The sequence below is a fragment of the Mixophyes fleayi genome, chromosome 5, assembly GCF_038048845.1.
Source record: "Mixophyes fleayi isolate aMixFle1 chromosome 5, aMixFle1.hap1, whole genome shotgun sequence".
Taxonomy (NCBI): domain Eukaryota; kingdom Metazoa; phylum Chordata; class Amphibia; order Anura; family Limnodynastidae; genus Mixophyes; species Mixophyes fleayi.
In genome coordinates this window covers 56,788,049-56,810,173 of record NC_134406.1, presented here as the reverse complement: position 1 = coordinate 56,810,173, position 22,125 = coordinate 56,788,049, and the positions used below count along the sequence as shown (strand labels likewise).

Below are 22,125 nucleotides of genomic sequence, written 5' to 3'. Positions count from 1 at the left end.
ATTAAGGTGTCTTTGGGAGGGGGAGGGGGAAGCAGGAGGTAGAGAGCGTTAGAAGGAAAGAAATTTGTGGCCAAGAAGCAGGAAGATTGAATTGGAACAGTTGGATAGATCACAGAGATCGGAAAAAGATGAAGATTAGGACATGACTGTCGTGATATGTTGGAGATGACATCAATTGGGAGACTCTATAGGAGGAGGTGAGCATAACGGGTTTAGAGGCAAGGGTGCTAATAATGTCAGTGGGGCTATTGAAATCCCCAATAATAAGAATGGGTAGATCCACAGAGAGAAAATAGGAAACAGGCAACAAAGTTTTCAAAAATTGGGAGGCATGAGTGCCATAGATGACAGTGACAGGGAGGTGGAGTGCAGAGAAAAGCCAGAGTGGACTTCATGGGAGAGGGTTTTAAGGAGATGACACTAAGTATAACCAAGAGGCAGAAGGACACTTATGCCACCACCTTGAAGGTTGCCTGGATGTGAAGAGCGTGTGTGAAGGAGAGATGTACACAGTACAATGCAACAGTAGAAGCAGTGTCTGGTGGAGTGATCCAGATTTCAGTTAGGGATACACAATCTGTAGCAATATTTGAAGGAGAAAAATCTACATTATATATTGTCATTTCTTCTTTTCTTATATTAAATTTTCAAGCAGAGAATTGTTTGATATTAAGATATAAGGACATGTTTGGAAATAAACTAACTACTCTGGTCCCAGCTGTGGCACATGGACAAAATCTGTGTTTAGGTTATAGAATACAGAAATAATATCAATACTATGAGAATTACTGCAGAGCCCTTTCACCAGTCTTACAAAGATATACTCTGCGTACAGCAGCCAAGTAATAAACAAATCAATCCTGCTCATTGAACACAGTATTCTGTTCACTGCACTGGCTCCTGGTGAAATGATACACAGACGAGTGTAGAACAAAATTATGTACAAGGCAGAAGAAAGTCAGCCTGACACAGGCACCATAGCGACCATTAAAGTCAAGTATCAGGTACATCCATTAAGTGATACAAACCAGTTCTGTCATTGCCTTGATGACAGTTTTCCACCAAACTGATCCTTTACATTACTTTTTGTCCATTCAGATGAGTAGGACGACTCTATCCAGTCATGTGAAAAAGGTCTAACTTTTCTACAAAATTAACATTCACCAAGTCCTATAATGTAATAAAAGTAATCTCATGTGACAAATAGTCCAAACAGATTTTACTTTGTCTTTATTCTACAAAAAATAAGCAAACAAAGAAGCCATGTGTGAAAATGTAGGTACACCGTACGAATCAGTAGCTTGTGTAACCACCTATAGACGCAATAATTTGAAGTAATTGTTTTCTGTTTGAGTTCATCAGTCTCACAAATCAGATTTCAGGATATTTGGCCTATTCCGTTTAGACTTTGATTACTCCATAAACTAACAATTACTCCTTTTACCAACAATGCATTTAGGTTCAAAATTTGTACAGAACCAGGGGAAATAATAAGCAATTAGGGCTCAATTTACTAACATTGATGTAAAATTTGCTTATTACATAAAAGCAACTCTACTAAAAAGATAAATAAATAATAGAGCATAGCTGACTGTGCTGCAGAGGAAGGAAGGGAACAGCAGACTGTGCAGACCAGTAGATCTCTTTACTATTCGGATCAGTCCTAGCTCCACCCTCCACTAGACATGTACCCAAGACGGCATCACAAAGACAAATACGGAAGAAAACGAGTTCAAAAGCAGCACACTTTTCCTCCATATAGGTCTACGTAGGCCCTTAATTGTTTATTTAACGAGAGCGGAACATAAAAAACGTATTTTCCGCAGCAGTGTTGCTTTAATCATGTGTGTAAGAGATGCAATTGTTTTTTTATATTTATTTAAGAAGACAGAGGAGAAGAAAATCAATTCTGCATTCCATGGCATATGTCAAAGCACTAAATGTGAGCTCTTCTGCCTTTGCGGAAGTACTTGGTGGCTGCACATATCCTATTACTTCATACTGGGGTTATATTTCCCACTCTACAATGCATACTATGCTTACTTGTGCAAAACCTTGACCCAATACACTTTCAAACTGAACATCTCGATTAACTAAAGGTACCTTTAGGTTCTCTGGTTCTACTGAGCTCCCGCCATCGACATTAAGAAATGTAGTACTCTATGTAAAAGTTTAATAAAGGAGCACTCCAAGTTAAATGTCAAAGTTTAACGGAGCTGCTCCCTCTCCCTGGACTGCTCACTAAGATGTGTGTTCCGAGGACTCCAGTGTTGCAATAGTACATCATTAACAAATGCATATGGCAGTGTCGACACATTGACCAAGAGGAAGCCACAAGCACAAAGAATGTCTTTCTATTGGTTTCTAGTGTCACACCCCAAGCTGGTAAACATATTCTGCTAAGTAAGCATTAACCAGCTGACTGAGCCAGGACACACTAAGGGGAAGAAGTAGCTAAAATTAAAGTGTTAACATAGAGTGCTCCTTTAAAATATAGTGGAGCAGCTTTTTTTTTGTTTATTTTTTTCCCATGTGAGCCAACATAAATAAAATATACAGTAAATTATCTATGGTTATGCTTTAACAAATAGTGCAAATAAATACATTCTTTGGGTCACACTTTCGAAAAAACCTAAGCTCAAACATAAAACTTTCTGTATAGCAAAATATAATATACTAAAAGTATACTCTTTTTTTCACTTTTTTTTTTTTTTTTTAGCACAACAGGTTCAAAATATTGTTTCTTCTTTTTCCACTTTACAGTACTAAAGATTATAATCCTTAACAAATCAAAACATAATAGAATTCACACATGTATAAAACATTACTCTATCATTTAAAAAAAACAAAAAAACAATTCTTATGGCCACTAATTCTTGACAAGTAAGTAAAACTGTCATCATAGAAGTTTTTCATCATATTAAAGCTCTCAACAAGACCGTTTATATCCATTCCATCTCATACAGTTGGAGTGGCGATGGTGGAGTCATTTTGGAAACTCAGAGCAGTACTTTTCTTTCTTTCTTGTGATCATCTCTTTCCAGAGGCATTGATGCGTTTACTTGTGGTTAGTGGAACCAGATTCCCAGTGGTGCCATTAGTACTGTTACTGGACGATCCATTTACTACAAAATAGTCAATTTTGTTCTCTAGTTTTCCAAGGCGCTGCAAGATGTCATCTAAAAGAACTGCAATTGTCCTTTTCAGATCAGCTGTTTGCAAGTACAAAAAATGTCAATTAGAAATCATGTGCAAATACAGACATAATTATTGCACAAATATAACCTTGCTGGGAGTTAAACAGCATATGTGCATTATTCACTCTATAATACGACGGTAGACCTTGGTTGGCAAAAGCTAAGCAAAAATTAGAACCAAAGGGGTTAAACTACTGATATACACAATCCATATTACAATTCACTCAAAAAATGGATGTGGCCTTATGCATATATATGGTCACCGAAATCCTAGGAGCAGCTCATAGGTTAACACTGCTACCATGGGTTTGAGATTTATATCTATCTCTATATCTCTATCTATCAAATGTACATACACACACAAAAGGTTGGATGGTCCACACACCCTAATTTCCAAAATATATTAAAACTGCTGTGACAAACTACAATACACAATCCAACATACAGGTGCACTTTAAGCACTAAGACCATATTTATACATAATTACAGACAGATATATGTTAAACTCTGCAATTATGACTCTATAAAAGAGCAACTAGAATAAACATGAGGTTTAGTGTACATTTTGATCAAACTGTGGATACCTATCTACCATGTGAAGGTGACATCTTTCAGATGACCTACACTAAATTTATAATATGGGACCTCATTTAGTGCCTCTAAACTACAAGGAGTATTGTTAGGAACCAGACCAACACACACCCAGCTATCTATAGGTGTTTTTTATCAGAGCAGTCTGGTTCCAACTTATACTCTGATCCATCTGGAAAAGAGGTCACCATGACACAGTAGATGGGCGACCACAGTTTGATCAAAGTGTGCACCGAGAACCTCATGTTTCTTCTAGTTTTATTGTAGAGTTTATATTACAGCAGTTTAACATATATCTGTCTTCAATTATGTATAAATATAGTCTTCGTGCTTTAAAAGCGCAATAGTATCAGAGGTCAGATAAACCCGATATCTTCACAGTGTGTAATAATGAGCTACAGAGTACACCAGCCCACTTTGACCTGTGTGTGTGTAATATTAATATATATACTTATATATATTATTATTACACACACACACACACACACACAGGTCAAAGTGGGCTGGTGTACTCTGTAGCTCATTATTACACACTGTGAAGATACCGGGTTTATCTGACCCAATACTACCCACTTCACACTGGCTGGCCACCCACGGGTGCCTTCCTGTGTCAGGCAAGTCTACCCAGTTCCTTCTAGGATTCGTATAGTCACTTAGGCAAAAGCAGTTAGAAAGTAAAGCAATACATTTATTGTAATAAAAACAATCACTAGATTATTATGCACACACAGTGAATAAATGCCAGGCAGGTTTACCACATCATCTGTCCCTTACCCCACTAGCTTAAGGAATTACAGTCACCTGGCTATCCGAACTCAACGACCTGTGGATCTGCTGATTTATTTCACTGGTAGAGCAACTCTAAAAATCAGTCACCCTGCAGCTTCCAGTCCCAGAATTAATATTCCCCACCCCCCTGGAGTGGCTCCTTATATCTAGGGTCTAATTTTCACAGTGTTTTCCCTTCCCTGGGCAAACCCCTGGGTTTATCCCTTTTAACTATTGGTGGGTGCTGTATCAGGGGGTTGGAGGGGGAAAAAAAATCAACTAGCTTTACAGGGCATTGTTCACCAGCCCACTATTCTCTGCTGGCCTTCTGGAGAAAAGAAAAAGAAAAGAAAAAAAATAAATCAAAATGCAACAGTGCTAGCTAGTAGTGCTACAAGCAGTGTGCTGTCTGTATCTCTGCCAGGAAAAGATGGGGTCTGTGCAAGCACAGTTATGCACATGGGGTCTGTCAGGTGTGTCCAGGCACAACTAATGCAGCAGTGGCTGAGCCACATGTGGCTCTTTGCAATATAAAATGTATAGATCGGTGCGGCAGGGACCAGAGTTTTCTGATGCCAATTTGGCTGCAGACTGACCCTGAGCAGTCGACTTCCACGTCACCTCAGGGGAGGAAGGGCAGAAGAGAGAGTAGTGTGCTCTACCTCCTTCATCTGCACAGGCTCCAGCGGTAAAGGTAAGTGTGGGGGTGTGAGATGTCTGTAAGGGGCGGCTGAGGGGCACGTGAAGAGGTCTGAGGAGCATCTTGGTCATTTATGACTTTTATTACCCTCACTTCACAGTGACTGCGGATGTGATAACAGCGTGACTGTTACTAGTAATTTGAACCCTCCTCCACCGGACACAGCAGCAAGGCAAGAGCTGTGCTTATTTGATGACTACTGTGACCATTTTGACAAGATATTTGCACCACCCCTAGATGTTGCTAGACACTCCCCCTCTGCGGCGAAGCATGTCCCTCTAGATTTCCCTTGGTGCACATCAGTGTGCAACTTAGAGCTCAGTATGTTTTAAATTGAAATCAGGGAGAACAATAAGGGTTTGTCTAGAATTGGTGGAAAGGGGATTGGGTATACTGAATTTTCTGCAAAAACTTACTTGTGTGTTAAAATAAGCTAACATGAGTGTGTTCTATAATATCTATATTGCTTTTGAGGGAGAAAGAATGATGAATTAGAGTAATGTTTTACATTATAATGCTCTTGGATGTTTCTTTTTTTTTTTTATATGAATGATTGACGAGTGTTTTTATGGACAGGAGGTTGTGTGTTCAAACAATTGGGAAACATAAGAACCAGTGCAGAGAGTATATTAATTTTCACTTTATCTGTAAGTAAGGTTCTAGTTGTCACTGGACACCAGAGGCTCCACAGCAATGAGTAGTGACCAGAGCCACAGCTGCCAGACACATTGCTTAAAAATTCTCCCATCCCGATGACACTATAGGCAATTTGGGGAGATCCATAACGCAGTCATTTAAGATAATGAAGAGGGTCGCTTTGGACAAATGGTGCCCGATTCATCAAGCAATGCAAAGTGGATGCAATTTGTGGGATTTCTTGCATATGTATATAAAAAGTCCCATTAGAATGCAGAGATAAAAATAAATAAATTAACACCCATTAATAATATAATCACGAACACATTATCATCATCACTTATTTATATAGCGCCACTAATTTCGTAGCGCTGTACAGAGAACTCATTCACATCAGTCCCTGCCCCATTGGAGCTTACAGTCTAAATTCCTTAATATAGACACACACTCACACTCACAGACAGACAGACAGACAAAGAGGGAGATAGACAGACAGGGAGACAGACAGACAGAGACTAGGGTCCATTTTTGAGAGCAGCCAATTAACCTAGCAGTATGTTTTTGGGGTGTGGGAGGAAACCAGAGCACCCGGAAGAAACCCATGCAAACACAGGGAGAACATACAAACTCCACACAGATAAGGCCATGGTCGGGAATCGAACTCATGACCCCAGTGCTGTGAGGCAGAAGTGCTAACCACTAGGCCACTGTGCTGCCCAACAAAAAAAAATGTTGTTGTTTTTTTTTACATGAAATACATATATTAGGATGTTCTAAATACCCAGTATACATAAAATGCATTTTTACAGTTGCTCTTAATTGCAAAAATGTTCTGGCATACATGCGCAACCATCATCACTATCAATCAGCACTTACATCTGCCCTATAGCTGGTGCAAGTGATACAGCCTAAAATCATGGACTGAGAAATGCCCAGAGCTTGACTCGGACAAATGTGGGTGCGCTCAGCCTTGACACGCCCTTACTGTACATTGCCTACATGCATATACCTCTCCCTAACCTTCAAATCGTAGGCTTTCGGAAATGTCCTTTGAGTTTAAAGATGAATTTCATGCACTTGCATTCACTGGCGTATAGTCCATTTCTCAGCATGCGCCGAGCAATCTTATGTAAAATACATCACACAACGGGATTACGTTCCTAAATGAATCAGGCCCATGTTTTATATATTGGGGTTGGGCACTTAGTGTTAGAATTTCTCAGGTCAAAATTCCTTTAAAGATGTAAAAAAAAGTACCATTCCATTCGTGTCTATATATGTTTTTTCTAATTTTTACCACTTGTTAATAAATATAAATAAATCCAAAATTAGGTTTGCAGTGCAGCGCCTAATGTTTTTCTAAATGTTAAAATATAAATATAAAGTGGAATAGAGGCAGATGGGGGGGGGGGGGGGTGACCCGAATGCTGATGGAGGAATAAGTTATCTGCTTCAGCTCCACTGCGAGAGACAGCAATCTACTATAATCTGTGAGATTACCCCACTCCACCCGTCATTTTTAGGGAATTTGCCTACCATCGACCCTAGTGCCTAGGGACAGTTTAATTTGGATCCCCTGAAGAGAGGGCTGAGGTTGCGGCCTCCACGTGGTTCCCAATATCCCAGCTCTGCTCACATCTCAGCCTAGTATAAACAGAGCTACTTGTTCCAAGTACCATAAAAAGATATGCCCTGCAGTATGGGTACAGGCTCTCCCGTGGCCACTCGCTATGCAAACTTCTGCTTCAGGACATTTGAGCCCTGGTCCGGCAGAGCTGATCGGCGCTGGAAGAAGTGGACTGCTGCAGATCCTGCTTGTACCAATTCATCTGCATCCTGCACGGAGGATACTCCAGGCGGTTGCAAGAGTCTGGGACATAGGCCCTATTATAAAATACACCCATAGCATCTATACTTGCCTCTCGCTGGGGTCCTGCAGTCCAGTGTTACTAACTGTGGTCGGCCCCAGGCTGGGGATTCCACTGTCCAGGTTACTCGCTTTGCAACATCCCTTAATTTACACCATAAAGGGTTAACAGAACAAAGTCACCTCTCAATCGAACATAGTTATCAGAGAGACTTAACAATTCTCTGACACAATCAAGTGGATACTTGTGATGCTACAGTCCTCCCCCTCTTTACAAGCCAACAGAAAAAGATGATTCACTACCTCAGTCTCTCACGACACAAGAGAAAAAATAAATAAGTAGTTCTAGTAATCCCATCTGCCCATAGTACACCAAGTTACAGGAAGACCTTTTGAGTGCTTACAAAGGTCAGTACTTAAGGATAACAAGTGCAAAACATGTGTGACAACCCTTCACCCTCTTCCCTAACACACTTGTTAACCTCTGAAACACCCTCAAGCTGAAGAATGGGCCTTTGGTTTGGCAGTGTGAAACAACCATGACATCTGAAGTACTGCAACTCCTTAAAACCTTTACCAATCAATTAATACATACTAACCAAGCAAATGATTGAAATGCTAGAAGACAAACTTCAGGAAACAGTGTGCAAGGAGCCAGCAAATCTCCAAGCAGACCTCACACATCTTGCTGCCAGATTGCCAGCTTTGGAGGATAGTAAGGAACGACCACCACAACAAGCTCCAAGCAGGCAACAGAGCCAAGACTCTCTCACAATCAATGATTTAGATAATAGGGGCCACAGAAACAACCTGCGTATAACCGGAAGATATGCCCCCAGAGGGGCTAGTAGACATATCGACTAAAATCTTTAATAAAATTTTGGAGCAAAACCCAAACGAGATCATGACATTTGATAAAAGCTCATAGAGCAGGTTCATCCACAAATAAACCAAGAGATGTAATCTGTAGATTACATTACTTCACTCAGAAAGAGGAGATCCTCAAAAAACATGTGATATTTATATGGTATCAACTTTGACAAAGGATCCAAATTTTACAAGATTTATCCTGGCATATACTATAGCTGAGCAGAACGGCAAAGCCCTTAACGGATGTGTAAGAAAAATATTAAGCAGAGACGGGGCTTTCCTTTCAGTTTGCAAGTCATGCATACTTGGAAATCAACCTTCGTTTGTGAGCCCTATGATCTGGACTCTTTCTGTTCAGTGCTTGATCTCCAGAAAACGTCTCTTCCAGAATAGAAAGAACACCATTTACATTTGCTTCCACCTATCTGTCCCACAGGAGGAAAGTAATGTTAAAATGTTTGGTGACTCAAAAGTAATCTGTAAAGACAGCAAAGCTTCCCCAGTTCAGAAGACACTTGAAGGTCATTAGCAAGAGGTGTTTAGGTGCTGAGCTATACCTGAATATCCACAAGTCAATGTGGACTACTAAAGTTATAGGCTGTTTTTCTCTCTTCCTGTAGTCTGTCTGTTTCTCCCTGTTTATCTTCCCTACTGGTCAAAGACTACAGCAAGATCAAGTCTTCATTTCACAGCTGACTTGTCCAGAGTACTCTCGGGACTTGGGACTGGCCTGTAAGATTGTTCAAGGCTCATGACTTTATAGCGAGCACCATTGTTAATGGTCATTGTTTCAACTAAATAATGACAGCCTGAGTAGTAAGCCATTTGTCTAATACACACGACCTTGTAGTACTTCATTTATGAAATTATTTGCTTATTATTCATAACAGATATCTTTGTCAAACCCCCAGTGATGTGTCCTACCACAAATCAATATTCCTGATCAGGGAAACAGTTTTAGCCTCCATTAATACAAGGAGCAATTTAAAAACCTTTTCCCCTTTCGAGCTCCCTCTCTCGCTCCATGCCACTCGCCCCATTCTCACAACACTATCCCCCCTCAGATCAATGGTGGATAAATAGCTCATAACTACCAGGCTAAAGATTGTTTCTGACACTCCCAAGAGCCTGAATATTCCAGAAAATAGATAACAAACAATTTAGTACAGGTGGTTGGAATTTAAAGACACAGTGAAATACTCTACTTTGCAAATAGCGATAAACTCACTTAGTGTTTATTTGATCAATTGTGTGCCAGGGCCTTTGATAACAAATTATCCCCCTTAGTCAATACCATATAGTCTGTTCTTTGTGTCCTATACAACCACTTATCCCTTTCCACTCTCATTGTTCCTCTGTTATTGTTTTATTATGCAAAAGTTAAGCATAACTAAGTCCTGTATTTCATATTACAGAAAAAAAATAAAAAATATTTCTGTAACTTGTCTTAGATAAGTAGCGTTCCACCCTCAGGGACTGTGTGTGCTCTGCACATTCCAAAGTGTGCACACAATCAAAAAACATTGATAAGAACAGAAAACTCCTTATCCCTTCCCTCAGAAGAAGTGGCATATAAATACTGGCTACATCGTCATGAAATAATAATCTGCAGTTCATACAATTGTAAGTGGTAAATAGTATGGACACTATTATATTCAGGCACGGTAGCCTGCTGCAACAATTCCGGCTATCACCAACAAACAGGTATAGAGACTGGAAGAGAGATGGGCACTGAAGACTGTTAAACTGATGTCCCAATAATGGGAAATGCCAAGAGTGGTGACAATGTGCAGAGCTTCTAACTGGGGCGCCCTGCACCTCCAGGAGAGTATGGGGCAGGGTGGGTCATTATTGAAAAGTGTTTGTTTTAAAATAATAATTTAAATGTACTTAAAAAGGTTTACTGGCCATTTAAAGGACTCAAAACACATTTAAATATGTGGTACTCAGACTGCTTCGCTAACTATTCTAGGATTGCCTTAGAAACTCCAATATATCCTGTATAATCTTTCAAGGCAGAGTTTATAGTCATGGTGGCCAAAGGAAAAAATTGAGATACAAAGAAAATGAAATGAGCGAGACCTTTCTTTGTAATTAGACATTTTAATTTAATGGGTAAAACCTGTTTTGTATTTACAGGCATCTTCACTTTATTCCTAACTGGTTTAATTGTATTTGCTACACAAATTAAGCTGTGCTGTCCTATTTGGAGTAAGCTGAAGAAAATGACTGATTGGGGCATATTCAATTGTTTATTTTTTCCGCCGCAGAAAAAGTAAACAGGTTATTATGGTAATTCTAGTCAGATTTCAGCTCGCAGCTCCCTGAGCCGCGAGCTGAAATCCAGCGAGAAAACTACCATAATAACGGTATTTATGCCCACTATTGGTAATAGTGTGCGCGTCGCAAGATTTTTGGCTATAACGCCAACATTTGAATATGCCCCATTGAGTCCATGGCAGATTCATAAATTATTTTATATATCGCCAATTGAAACCCAAATGAAGTGCGTAAACCACGGAACTGCACACAAATGTTTTTCTTTGGAAGTCCCAACTGCGTGAAGTCAACCTAAGTTAAGAAATGACAACACTAGAGGAAACCTCCCTTAAAAAGAGCCATAGACATATATTATATACAAATACAAGATGATCCATCAAGAAAGGACATCTTTTCACTGATGTAAAAATAAAATCAGAATTCCATGTGACAAACATAGAAAACAAACAACCACACATTATAGCTGTGGTACACAGACTTGAAACAAACTACGTCCTAATTTGGAGATAAACTTGAAGCAATTTGTTTAATTCTCCGTAGGATACACAAGTACTCTTTGATAAGTACTGAACCTCTACTCTACCCGCTGAGTGAATAATAATGTTCAGATTATGTCCATGTGTATCAGCTGTATCTCTTCTTGCTCTGTATAAAGGGCATTTACACAGAATCCTTCTTATTGATCTTATAATGAATAAGTAAAACCTAAAATACAATTAGCTGTAGGTGAAAGAGAAGTGCGTAGTCATTATGCTGACTAGATTAAATACATTTTCAAGTTTCTCACATTCTATTAACTTAGAAATAGTTTTACTCATATTTGAGGATTCTATGAGATCAATTTAATATTAGATATTTTAGGATTAGCGGCCCTTTCTATCTTACCATATCCTGCCATGGAGCCTCCATTTCCGCCATTTATACTGTCTTTATTCTCTTCCGTCAAGGCTTTCACGTATCTTCTGCTGAGGTCTAAGATCTGTTCTCGGAGCTCGGTGCTGCTCTGGTGCCTGGGATACTGAAATGTGTAGCGTAGCAACATCAGTCCCCAAATAAATCCGAAGGCAAGTAGCAAAATGCTCAGTTTCTGAGACACTGACTTTCTGGAAAATGCTAAATACATGTTATTTCACCCTCTGTACTTAGCTTGCACCAAAAATAGGCTTCTTCCCAAGGTATCAAAGACAAAGAACACAAATGGAGTGGGCACTTCTGCAGCTCATTTTAGGAAAGTTCTTTTTTCCCTCCCCAAGAGGTCTAGGGGTCAGGTGCAGCATCTGAAAAACAATGAACACAAGTATGTCTAGAGCGTGGTGATAAAGATAATAAAGGTTTACTAGGAAGTCCCACCAACATGACCACAAGCATTCCTCAGCAATCACTCACAGTCCAGTGAAGCAGACCTTTTACAATACGGACTGTAGTCACATATAACAACATATTTAAGAACAGGGCAAAAGGTATAATTTGCTGTAATCCTTTGTAACCAAACAGATTTTAGCTTTTAGCAGTCTACTTTAGCAAGACTATGAAAACTATTATTTGACTGGATGCCATGGGTTGCATCATATGTTTTACTTATTTGTTGATTAATATTGGCCATTTGAATTAGGAGTTACTTTACTAGCGCATAAAACAGAAAAAAAAACAAATCCCAGTCACCATGGGGTCAAGAAAAAAAAAAAAAAGAACCCTATCAAAGCATATGTTCCTCCTGTGACCGGAACCAGTAGCCGTTGTCCTGTAGCCCTCTTTTTTCTGTACTCTAATAAAAACGATTAATGATTTAAAAAAAATGTGATGGAACCCACAGCAGCCAATCAGAGACTTACTATATTTTTCTAACATGTACTAGAAAAACAACAGATAGATTCTGATTTGTTGGTATGGATTATTTTACATAGTAAAATCATTTTTCAGAAACATCCCCTATAACCTTCAATGAAACAGTATACCCAATGGCCGAATTATCGCCCATAAAACACAGAAAAGTTTTGTTTCAATGAATCAATGCTACATAAGGGAGCCTGGAGTCTAAGCAAGCACTCATGTTTTATCTGGGTAATAAGTGTTTCACCAATTATGTTTGTAATCTGAGCACACATTCAGCTGGAAACAGGCATTTTTCTTCTGTAAATAGAAGAGCTAAAGAGAGTCCTCTTACTAAAATCATCTTTTTAAGTTATGGATCTGTGTTGAAAGAAGCAACATTTGCTTGATTTTTAACTGATGAACAAGCTACTGCAAACCGATAGATCTATCCTCGATGTTGGATCTGGGTCAGGTCTGTCCACTGAAGCAAGCATTAACCCAAATATATATTCTTTTTAAATCTGTTGATGGGACTCCTTCCAGTTAGCAGAGGTTGGTGGAAGTGCTGAGCTCTCTGGATGACGAATAGCGAGAGGAGATTGGCAAACAGGCACCACATTTGTCCATTTGTTCCAGACGTTGAGCAGCTCAAATTAAGTATAGCCACAGGGCATTTTCCACTAATGCCAAATTGTTTAACTTGGTCTACATGATGGTGCCAGTTGTCCCAACTATCAAGTTCAAGAGGGAAGTGTTCTGCACAATGTCTGACCCTGCCTAGAGATAGCTGGATTCTGGACACAGGAGTGGATATTATAAGCAGCCATGCAACATTCCCACAATTTTCATCTCCCAGACAGTGTCTACTAGGACGTGTTGAGGAGTTTTAATGATAAAAAATTCACAAACTCTTCCTACTCCAACTATTATATTGCACTAAAAAATAAATTAAAAAAAAATCTATATTGTTGTTTTGGAAGCATCTGCTATTGCATTCTATTGCTAAATGAAAGAAGCTTGCAAATGATGCATTGGACTTCATCAAAATGACACACATGGCTAGGAGGTACCCCCACCAAATTTGAGAAGATCTGGGAACAAATGTCCTTCTACATCCTATTTATCTGAACAGCACGGCTAGGTTATTCTGCTTGCTATGTAAATACTCTTGATGTCTAGATTAGTGGTGGGCAACAGGAGGCCCATGGGCTATCAGCAACCACACAAGCCTTTACCTGCGGGCCCCAGGTCTGTGTTCGTGAAACAAATAGCGATGATCAGTCTATAAAGGATAACAAATGCATCTAAGACTCTGTGGCTTCACAAAACCATAGTCAGAGCCATATTGTCTAAATAAGGAAAAACGTAGGATAGTATTCAACCTTTTCCCGGAGAGTCCATCCTATCAAAGCTAAGAAGATCATGAGCAATCACTTCATGCTTGCCAAAATGGGAAAAGTTGACATATTTGGCAGACAGTGCCCCACTGCGAGCACTGTTATACAGAGAAAACTGCATACCAACAGATAATGGTAGGAGTGGTGTCATGCTTTGCTGCATCAGGACCTTGGCAACTTGCAATCACATTGAATGAACCATGAATTATGCTCCTAGGATTCTACAGGAGAATATTAAGGCTGTCCATGAGCTAAAGTGCAGCTGTCATGCAGTCAAAACAGTAATCCAAAACATATTAGTAAATCTACATCAAAATGGTTAAAGGACAAGAATTTTTAAGTTTTGGTATGACCCAGTTAGACAAGACATAAACCTCACCGAGAAATTTGGGTCTAAAACAAGCTATTCATTTTTTGAAAATCCACAAAATGTCACCAAGTTCAAGCATATCTGTAATAAGAAATTGGGCAGAAATTCCTCTACAGAGCCTAGAGAGACTGATCAATAACTACAAGAAAAGGTTTGTGGTGCAGAGAGCAGAATCCACTCCACTGGGTGCTGGATTACAGGGATCCTGTGGATCACACCCCATGTGGGTGTCAAGAGGGTTTCATTCATGCACTGTGGATTGTGCAGTCAAGGTGGATTTAGGAGGTCCAACCACAACTACAACTTTCATTGTTTGAAGGTTATAGTAATGTGTGAGTGATGTATGCTGTATATTAGAGGTTTTTCTGGTGAACACGAATAACCGGTGGCTGGCTATTCCACTCTCTGGTTGCTGGCCACATGGGCTTCTACCACTGCATCCCCCAAGTGGGCCCTTCATGTCCCAGTCCAACAGTGTGACCATCTGACCTAGCTCAGCCAATCGGAGCAGAGGAGGCCCCAACAATCTTCTTGTGGTTCTTATGAATCACAAGATGATGGACAGTGCATGCAGCAGTCGTGTCACTCTAGCTTAATTGCAGACTGAAGGAACAGGAATATATTATTAAATGTATTATTTTATCTAGGATTGATTTTGGTCGAAGATCCAGTTACATTAAGTGTTAAAAATATGTAACAATGCAACAAAAGTAAGTCTCACTGATTTGAAACTCTTCGCTAAGATTTTAGCAAACCGCTTGGCCAGTGTGATCCCCTCCTTGGTCCACCCTGACCAGGTGGGTTTCATTCCCAACCGCCAGGCAGCCGATAACACAAGGAAAGTCATCAACTTAATCCATGCTTCAAATAAGCTTAAAATCCCGGCTCTGGTGCTCGCGCTTGACGCTGAAAAAGCCTTTGACCGGGTTTCATGGCAATTCATGCGCGAGGTTCTCAAAGCATCAAACATTCAAGGTCCCTTCCTCAATGGAATTGCCTCTCTCTACTTCAACCCCTCAGCAACGGTCCTGGCTAACGGATGTGCTTCTGCGGCTTTTTCAATTCGGAATGGTACCAGACAGGGATGCCCCCTCTCTCCCCTCCTCTTTGCCCTAATGATGGAACCTCTGGCCTCCAGTATTCGCCTCAACCCTAATATATCTAGCATTTCCACAGGTTTAAGATCGGCGAAACTAGCCCTGTAAGCAGACGACGTCCTTCTAACCCTTACAAACCCTCATGTCTCTGTCCCGTCTGTTTTTGCTGAAATTAACGAGTACGGTCTCCTTTCAAACTTTAAAATCAACTCCGATAAGACTGAAGCCTTAGCCCTTAATCTCCAACCGAACACCCAAACTCGCTTGCAAGACACCTTCAAATTTCACTGGCAACCCCATCACATTAAATACCTAGGTGTCAATCTCACCAAAACATATGATCGTCTATTTTTGGCCAACTTTCCCCCACTAGTAGCCGCCCTGAAGCGCGATCTTAAGTCCTGGTCCCCAAGGTATATTTCTTGGGTTGGTAGAGTGGCTTCAGTTAAGATGAATATTCTACCAAGGATTCTTTACCTTTTCCAGACTCTCCCTGTACGCGTCCCATCACTCTTTCTGAAAGATCTCCAGGCAAGTATCTCACAATTTATATGGTCCGGCCGTCGTCCTAGAGTTCGTCTTAAAGTTCTCTTTCGTCACGCCCGGAATGGTGGTTTGGGGCTACCGTGCCTCCATAAATACTACCTGGCGTCACACCTCACCCAAGCCGTTCTTTCTCATTCTCCCCCCCAAACTAGGCTTTGGGTCGACAGAGGCTGACCTCCTCCAGATGCTATCTCCCAGTATTTTGTTCTGGCTAGACCCTAAGGACCTTCCTCCCCTGCTCTCCCTCCCACCTACAGTTCGCTTCTCTATTGAAATTTGGAGATATAGCACCCGCACTTTTAAACTCTTGTCTAACCCCAAGCGGATGTTCCCTCTTTGGCATAACCCCTCTTCCCCTCCAGGGGTCAACCCAAAATCTTTCTCCCAATGGACAAAACAGAATATTTTGTTTCTTTCCGATATTGTCCCAATGGGTTTTTTTCCGACCTTTGCTGATCTTCGTAAGCGTTTCCATCTCTCGTCCTCCGTGTTTTACCAATATCTTCAAATTCGTCACATTTTCTCCTCCTTAATAGACCCTCGTGCTCCTCACAATCGCTCCCCCCTAGAAACCTTCTGTAAAAACAAAACGTCTTCTAAAGGCTTGATATCTACCTTCTATTCTCTACTATTGAATCATAATCTGCCTGACAAGGAGACTCATGAGCTTCGCTGGGAGGAGGAGATGGCCGAGTCTCTGGATCCTGAGGAATGGACTGAGATACGCGAGGCAGTCGCCAAATCCTCCATCTGTACAACCGTTAAAGAAAACTCCTACAAACTATTATTCCGGTGGTATTTAGTCCCTTCCAGACTGAAAACAATCTATCCGGCATCTTCGGACCTCTGCTGGCGCAACTGTGGCCAGCGTGGCTCCCTGTCCCACATCTGGTGGAGCTGCCCAAAAATCATCCCCTTCTGGAAAGAGGTAGCTGACCTTATTTATAAAGTGTCAAATCTAAGATCTCCATTCCATCTTTCATACTTTCTCCTCACTCGACTACCCCCCGACACCCACAAAATTATGTGGTTACTCCCGGGCCATATCCTGACCGCAGCCAGATGCTTAATAGCCAAGAAATGGAAACAATCAGAGAGCCCTTCTGTTTTGGAACTAATTCAAAGTGTTTGGCAAATACACAATCTAGAGCACATGACTAGTGTAGCTAATGATCCCCCTTACAAATTTCTCTCCACATGGCACAGGTGGCAAGATTACTTCTCTGCTACACCTTCCCCTTCTTAAAGAATGAAAACAACGTTACCTTGGTAATTGTCTGCGCTAAGTCTTGCTAGGTTCTGCCTCCCCTTCCTCCTTCTTCTTTGCTCTTCCCCTTACTAACATCCCCTCCTCCCCCCCTCCCAAACTGCCTCCCTCCTATGTTCCTCTTCCACTATTTCCTCTCCCTTTCCCCCTCATGGTACTCCGGATATCTCATAACCATATCTCTTGACTCTCGTTTATCTGCATATTACTAATCCCGCGGACCATTACGTTTGTGGTGGCTCCGAGTTCTATGCCTCACCTGTTTTGCAAACTATTGTTGTTAATATTGTTAGAGCATAACAAATACTGTACCGTTTATACTTGACAAAAATCTGAAGTCTCACACAGGATAAAATACTTTTAACAGTACTGTGTGCCAGATAAGGCTTTTTTCACAGGCGAGACATTTTTACCAATCTTCAACAGGCTTTCCGTCAATATTATTGAAGGTTATGGCAGGGATCTGTGTTGAGCTCATCATGACTGATAACAAGAATACACACAAAGTCAAACATGTTAACTTCTGTCATGGAAACACCTGCATACACATATGTAAAGTTGGTAACACTTTAGGATACTGCAGAACATAATAAGACCAATATCGCATCATATGTGGCCCCAAAACAAGGTAAATGGCCGATAATGATCCCAACTAAAAAGACAGGATAATTATTTGGCATGCTGCCCAAGAAAAAGACAAATGACTTCACAAAATATCACGTATGCTGCAAAGAACTCATATATGCACCTACTTAAATTGCCCATACTGAGTTTGGTACTTAACGAAAGAGCAAAACAGTATGTACAGAAAACACTAGGGGCTAGATTTACTAAGCTGCGGGTTTGAAAAAGTGGGGATGTTGCCTATAGCAACCAGATTCTAGCTATCATTTTGTAGAAGGTACTCAATAAATGAAAGCTAGAATCTGATTGGTTGCTATAGGCAACATCCCCACCTTTTTCAAACCCGCAGCTTAGTAAATCTAGCCCTTAGGCTCTACCTGTTTGAGAGGGTGAATCTCTTGGTTATTGCAAAATATCAACAGCAAGGTGGCATGGCGTTTTGGGGTTCTAGATCACACTTCATGATATGTACCTCTGACTATCTCTCTAGATCAGTGTTGGCTAACCTGTGACACTCCGGGTGTTGTGAAACTACAAGCCCCAGCATACTTTACCAATATATAGCAGCTTATTGCTGGAAGGGTATGCTGTGACTTGTGACAGTCCAGGTGTTTGTGAAACTACAAGTCCCAGCATACCCTTACAGCAATAAGCTTCATACGCATCATTGGAAAAGAACAATGGTAAAAATTAGTCATTCACTAATGTAACATAGGACACCTAATTTGCATTGTGCTGTCCCTGTGATGGATCTATTATGTTTATTTGTTAAAAACAAATATATATATGTAAAATCTCATGTCTGTGGTTTCCCACAGCAAAAATAACTGCCTAGTGGTCAAATGCAGCCTGGACAGCAACAGGACAATCCCTAGCAAAAGACAGACACAAAGATGTTAGGGACACCTGAATTCATTCTGTCCTACAGAGAAGGACTGATAGATCCATGTAAATGTTATTTACAAGTAGATGGCTTCTCAGTTAGGGCTCATACACAGGAGCATTGAAATCAGGCATATGTTCTTAAAGCCTGTTAAGCCCTCTCTAATGTTGACAATCTAACTAAACCCTCTCTAATACCAACAAGCCTAATACTAAAGTAAGTGAAGAGATCTGTACTTATACACTGTCTGAGAAGCATTCACTCCACTTTTCCTGCAGCACTGACAAGCGTTAACGCTCAGTATATAGTACACTACGCTGCACCGGCGCTTTGAAAACGTGTTTTTAAAGGTCTGTAAACAACAACGACAAATTACAAAGTTTTAACCTGTGTGCATAGAGCCTGCTATTAAATACAGTTTACACTTTATGTATTATTCCAGGTTAAACAGAATACATATTAGTCTCATTTCATTACAAGACTTAAAACGCTTGTCTCCAGCTCTATCTTTTAAAGTGAGCCTCAAAAAAAATATTTAAAATCCTCAAGTTGTTAATTATACAGACACCACTTAAAACATGGACTGCACCCACCTGTCATTCCAGGGAGGATACAGTTAACCTTCTCCCTCTCATCCGAGTGTACATTAATAAGGTGGACATTGTACAGGAGGAAGAGGAAGACAGACAGGGGTGGTTATTTCGGGGAATACCAGAAAGCCACAGCAGAGAAGCTCGTCGTTCCGATCAAGGGGAACCAAAAACACTGGTGGACGGAGACCAGGTTTTAATTTGCTCCCCGCATAATCACCAAGTTATCTGAAAACCTTCTACTTCGGAGAAATAAATTAAATTATGTAAACTAGGTAACGCTAAGAAAGGCAGTAACACTGAGGTGTTCCTGATGAATGTCTATTTTAAGTGCAGTGTGTATATGGTAAGACAGATCCCAGGAGCCAGGTATCCAATATACCTAACTTTTTGAAGTCATTTTAAAAGGTCTTGCTGGCTCCTTGATTTGACAGAATGGCGCCCAAGTTCTACATCACTTTGTCTACACCTGTGAATAGAGCATTTAAACCACATCACATGCACAGCTCTGCTATTACAAGGAGTTGTAATACAGTTATTTAAAATAAAAAGACGCCAAACGTCTATATATATACTATATATACACACAGGCAAGTTGTCTTGGGAACTAAGCATTTTAACTTAAACAGACAACAGCCACACCAAGAAACAAGCTTAAGCAACATCTATGTGGTTGCTTTTCTTCAACAAAACAAACTGTTTAATTTTCATTAATACACAATAGAAATATTAATAATGTAAGAATTAATTAGTAAAGCAAAATATTTTACAATTATATTTGATGACTACTGTAATCAACTGATAGACCAACTATAACAATGTATTCAGATACTGGCAGCAAGAGGGAACTCATTGTCCTGCAGTATTAGTTGTACAATATAGATGCAACATAGAATAATTAGAGAAACACATATTTAGTATAGCTGTACTATAGCATATTTATTTACACTGCGGTTACCTTTCTGGTTGCTGTAGGGAAAATGGGGGGGGGGGGGGGGGTGACTTGCATGTGGAATTGAAGTTTTCTGAAAGGTATAGCAGAGAGCATCTGGGTTAACCCATTCTATGCCTGTAAGTGTGATTCTTAGGTTTTAATAAAGGATTGTTATGGATACACTTGATCTATCAGAGTTGTGGATCTCTCCAGCATTCTGTCTCTACTTTTACAGCATTTACATTTGTCCATTACAGAGACAAACTTTTTTTTTAGCATGGTTGGGAATCTCTGTCAGCTCATGTGACCTTGATAAGTCACTTTCTCTGCCTGTGCCTCAAGCATGAATGTCATGATGAGCAGAGCAGCTTTTCCAGTTTGTTAATATAGCAGATGTGATTAATAAAATAACTATTTTTTTGTTTTTTGTCTGACAGTGTATTCTTGTCGGCTCAAGAGTTAGTGTAACAGATTACAATGCTAATAAATAAAATACACATAGCTAGAACAGCTGGGAAAGGGTTTTCATATCAAGTTGTAACCCCCCCCCCCCCCCAAAATCATGCTTGGTTTGAAATATTACTTTACTGACATCAACCTATGTGTGTAAATACCAAGTTGAAAATCTAAATTAAAGTCTAAAGTATATGTAATGAGGAAATCCATGATCACCCTCTCCTTACCCAGATGACAGAGACAATCAGAGAGGAAGAGGGTTCACTTGGCTGCCGTTTATCTTTGCTGTCCTTCTCCCTGGGTGTTGCCCTCAGACTGCCCCTTGTTGACCAGGCTGTGCCCTGGCTGTCAGTGCTTGCTGCTGCTGCATGGTCTGGTCTGTCCACTGCACACTGAACAATGACAAGTGAACATCTAGTAAGAGCAGAACCTCTTCCTGGGTAAGAAAGAAAACCTGTCTGCCATTGGTTGATTTGCGTTGCCCTAGAGACTAAGGTTTGTATTTTAGCGCCTGATTGGTCACTAGCTAAGCCTCCCTAGTAGCGCCTCCTCTCTTCCTGTCAGTGCTTGCTGGGGTACAGCAGGCTGTGTGTGTTCTGTTTATGTTGTTACTACTCCATCTGACCAGTCATCTGCTTGTTACTGAACCAAAGACTATGACATTTGTAACTTGTGTTGTGTATTTCATAGTCAGTAATGCATACCTAGGGGCTGCACCGCTTCATGATTAACCCTGGCATGTATTATTCATTATGTACTTTATGGGTTTGGATTCATTTCCTGTTATGACCACGAAAGAATAGATAATGTAGAGTACATTATGCACAATCTCTCATATCATGCATGATAAGAGAGATAGCAGAATCTGTAACTAATGGTTTATTATATTGTTTTAATGAAACACTTCCCTTTTTCCATCAGCTTTGGTTTAACTCTTTATGTGCTGGTACAATGCACAAATGCACTACTGGTCGTCTGTGAGAGAGGAAAAAAAAGACTGGTTTGGCAGATAAATAGTGGTGGAATAATAGTTAAGTACACAAACATGTTTTTGCCTTTAAAGAGTCATTTTAAATTTCCCACTCAAAGTCGGTGACTTGCAAAATCCGCAATTTAATACATTTAGCCCCTGATTTCAAGTTAGTTAAAACACTAGTAGCTTTTGTGTTTTAAACACTAGGGGCCTGATTCATTAAGGATCTTAACTTGAGAAACTTCTTATTTCAGTCTCCTGGACAAA

The 22,125-nt window shown here is 40.3% G+C and overlaps 1 protein-coding gene across 1 annotated transcript; it reads right to left on the bottom strand.

Annotated features, from left to right (window-relative positions):
* Nucleotides 1-1,213: 1,213 nt before the first annotated feature.
* On the bottom strand, nt 1,214-21,329 carry CCDC126 (coiled-coil domain containing 126). The gene is made up of 3 exons (XM_075212234.1): nt 21,113-21,329; nt 11,795-12,186; nt 1,214-3,212 (listed from the first exon to the last, which is right to left on the bottom strand). The coding sequence occupies exons 2-3, from the start codon at nt 12,030-12,032 to the stop codon at nt 3,031-3,033; spliced, it is 420 nt and encodes a 139-aa protein (XP_075068335.1). The 5' UTR covers nt 12,033-12,186; nt 21,113-21,329; the 3' UTR covers nt 1,214-3,030.
* Nucleotides 21,330-22,125: the final 796 nt, after the last annotated feature.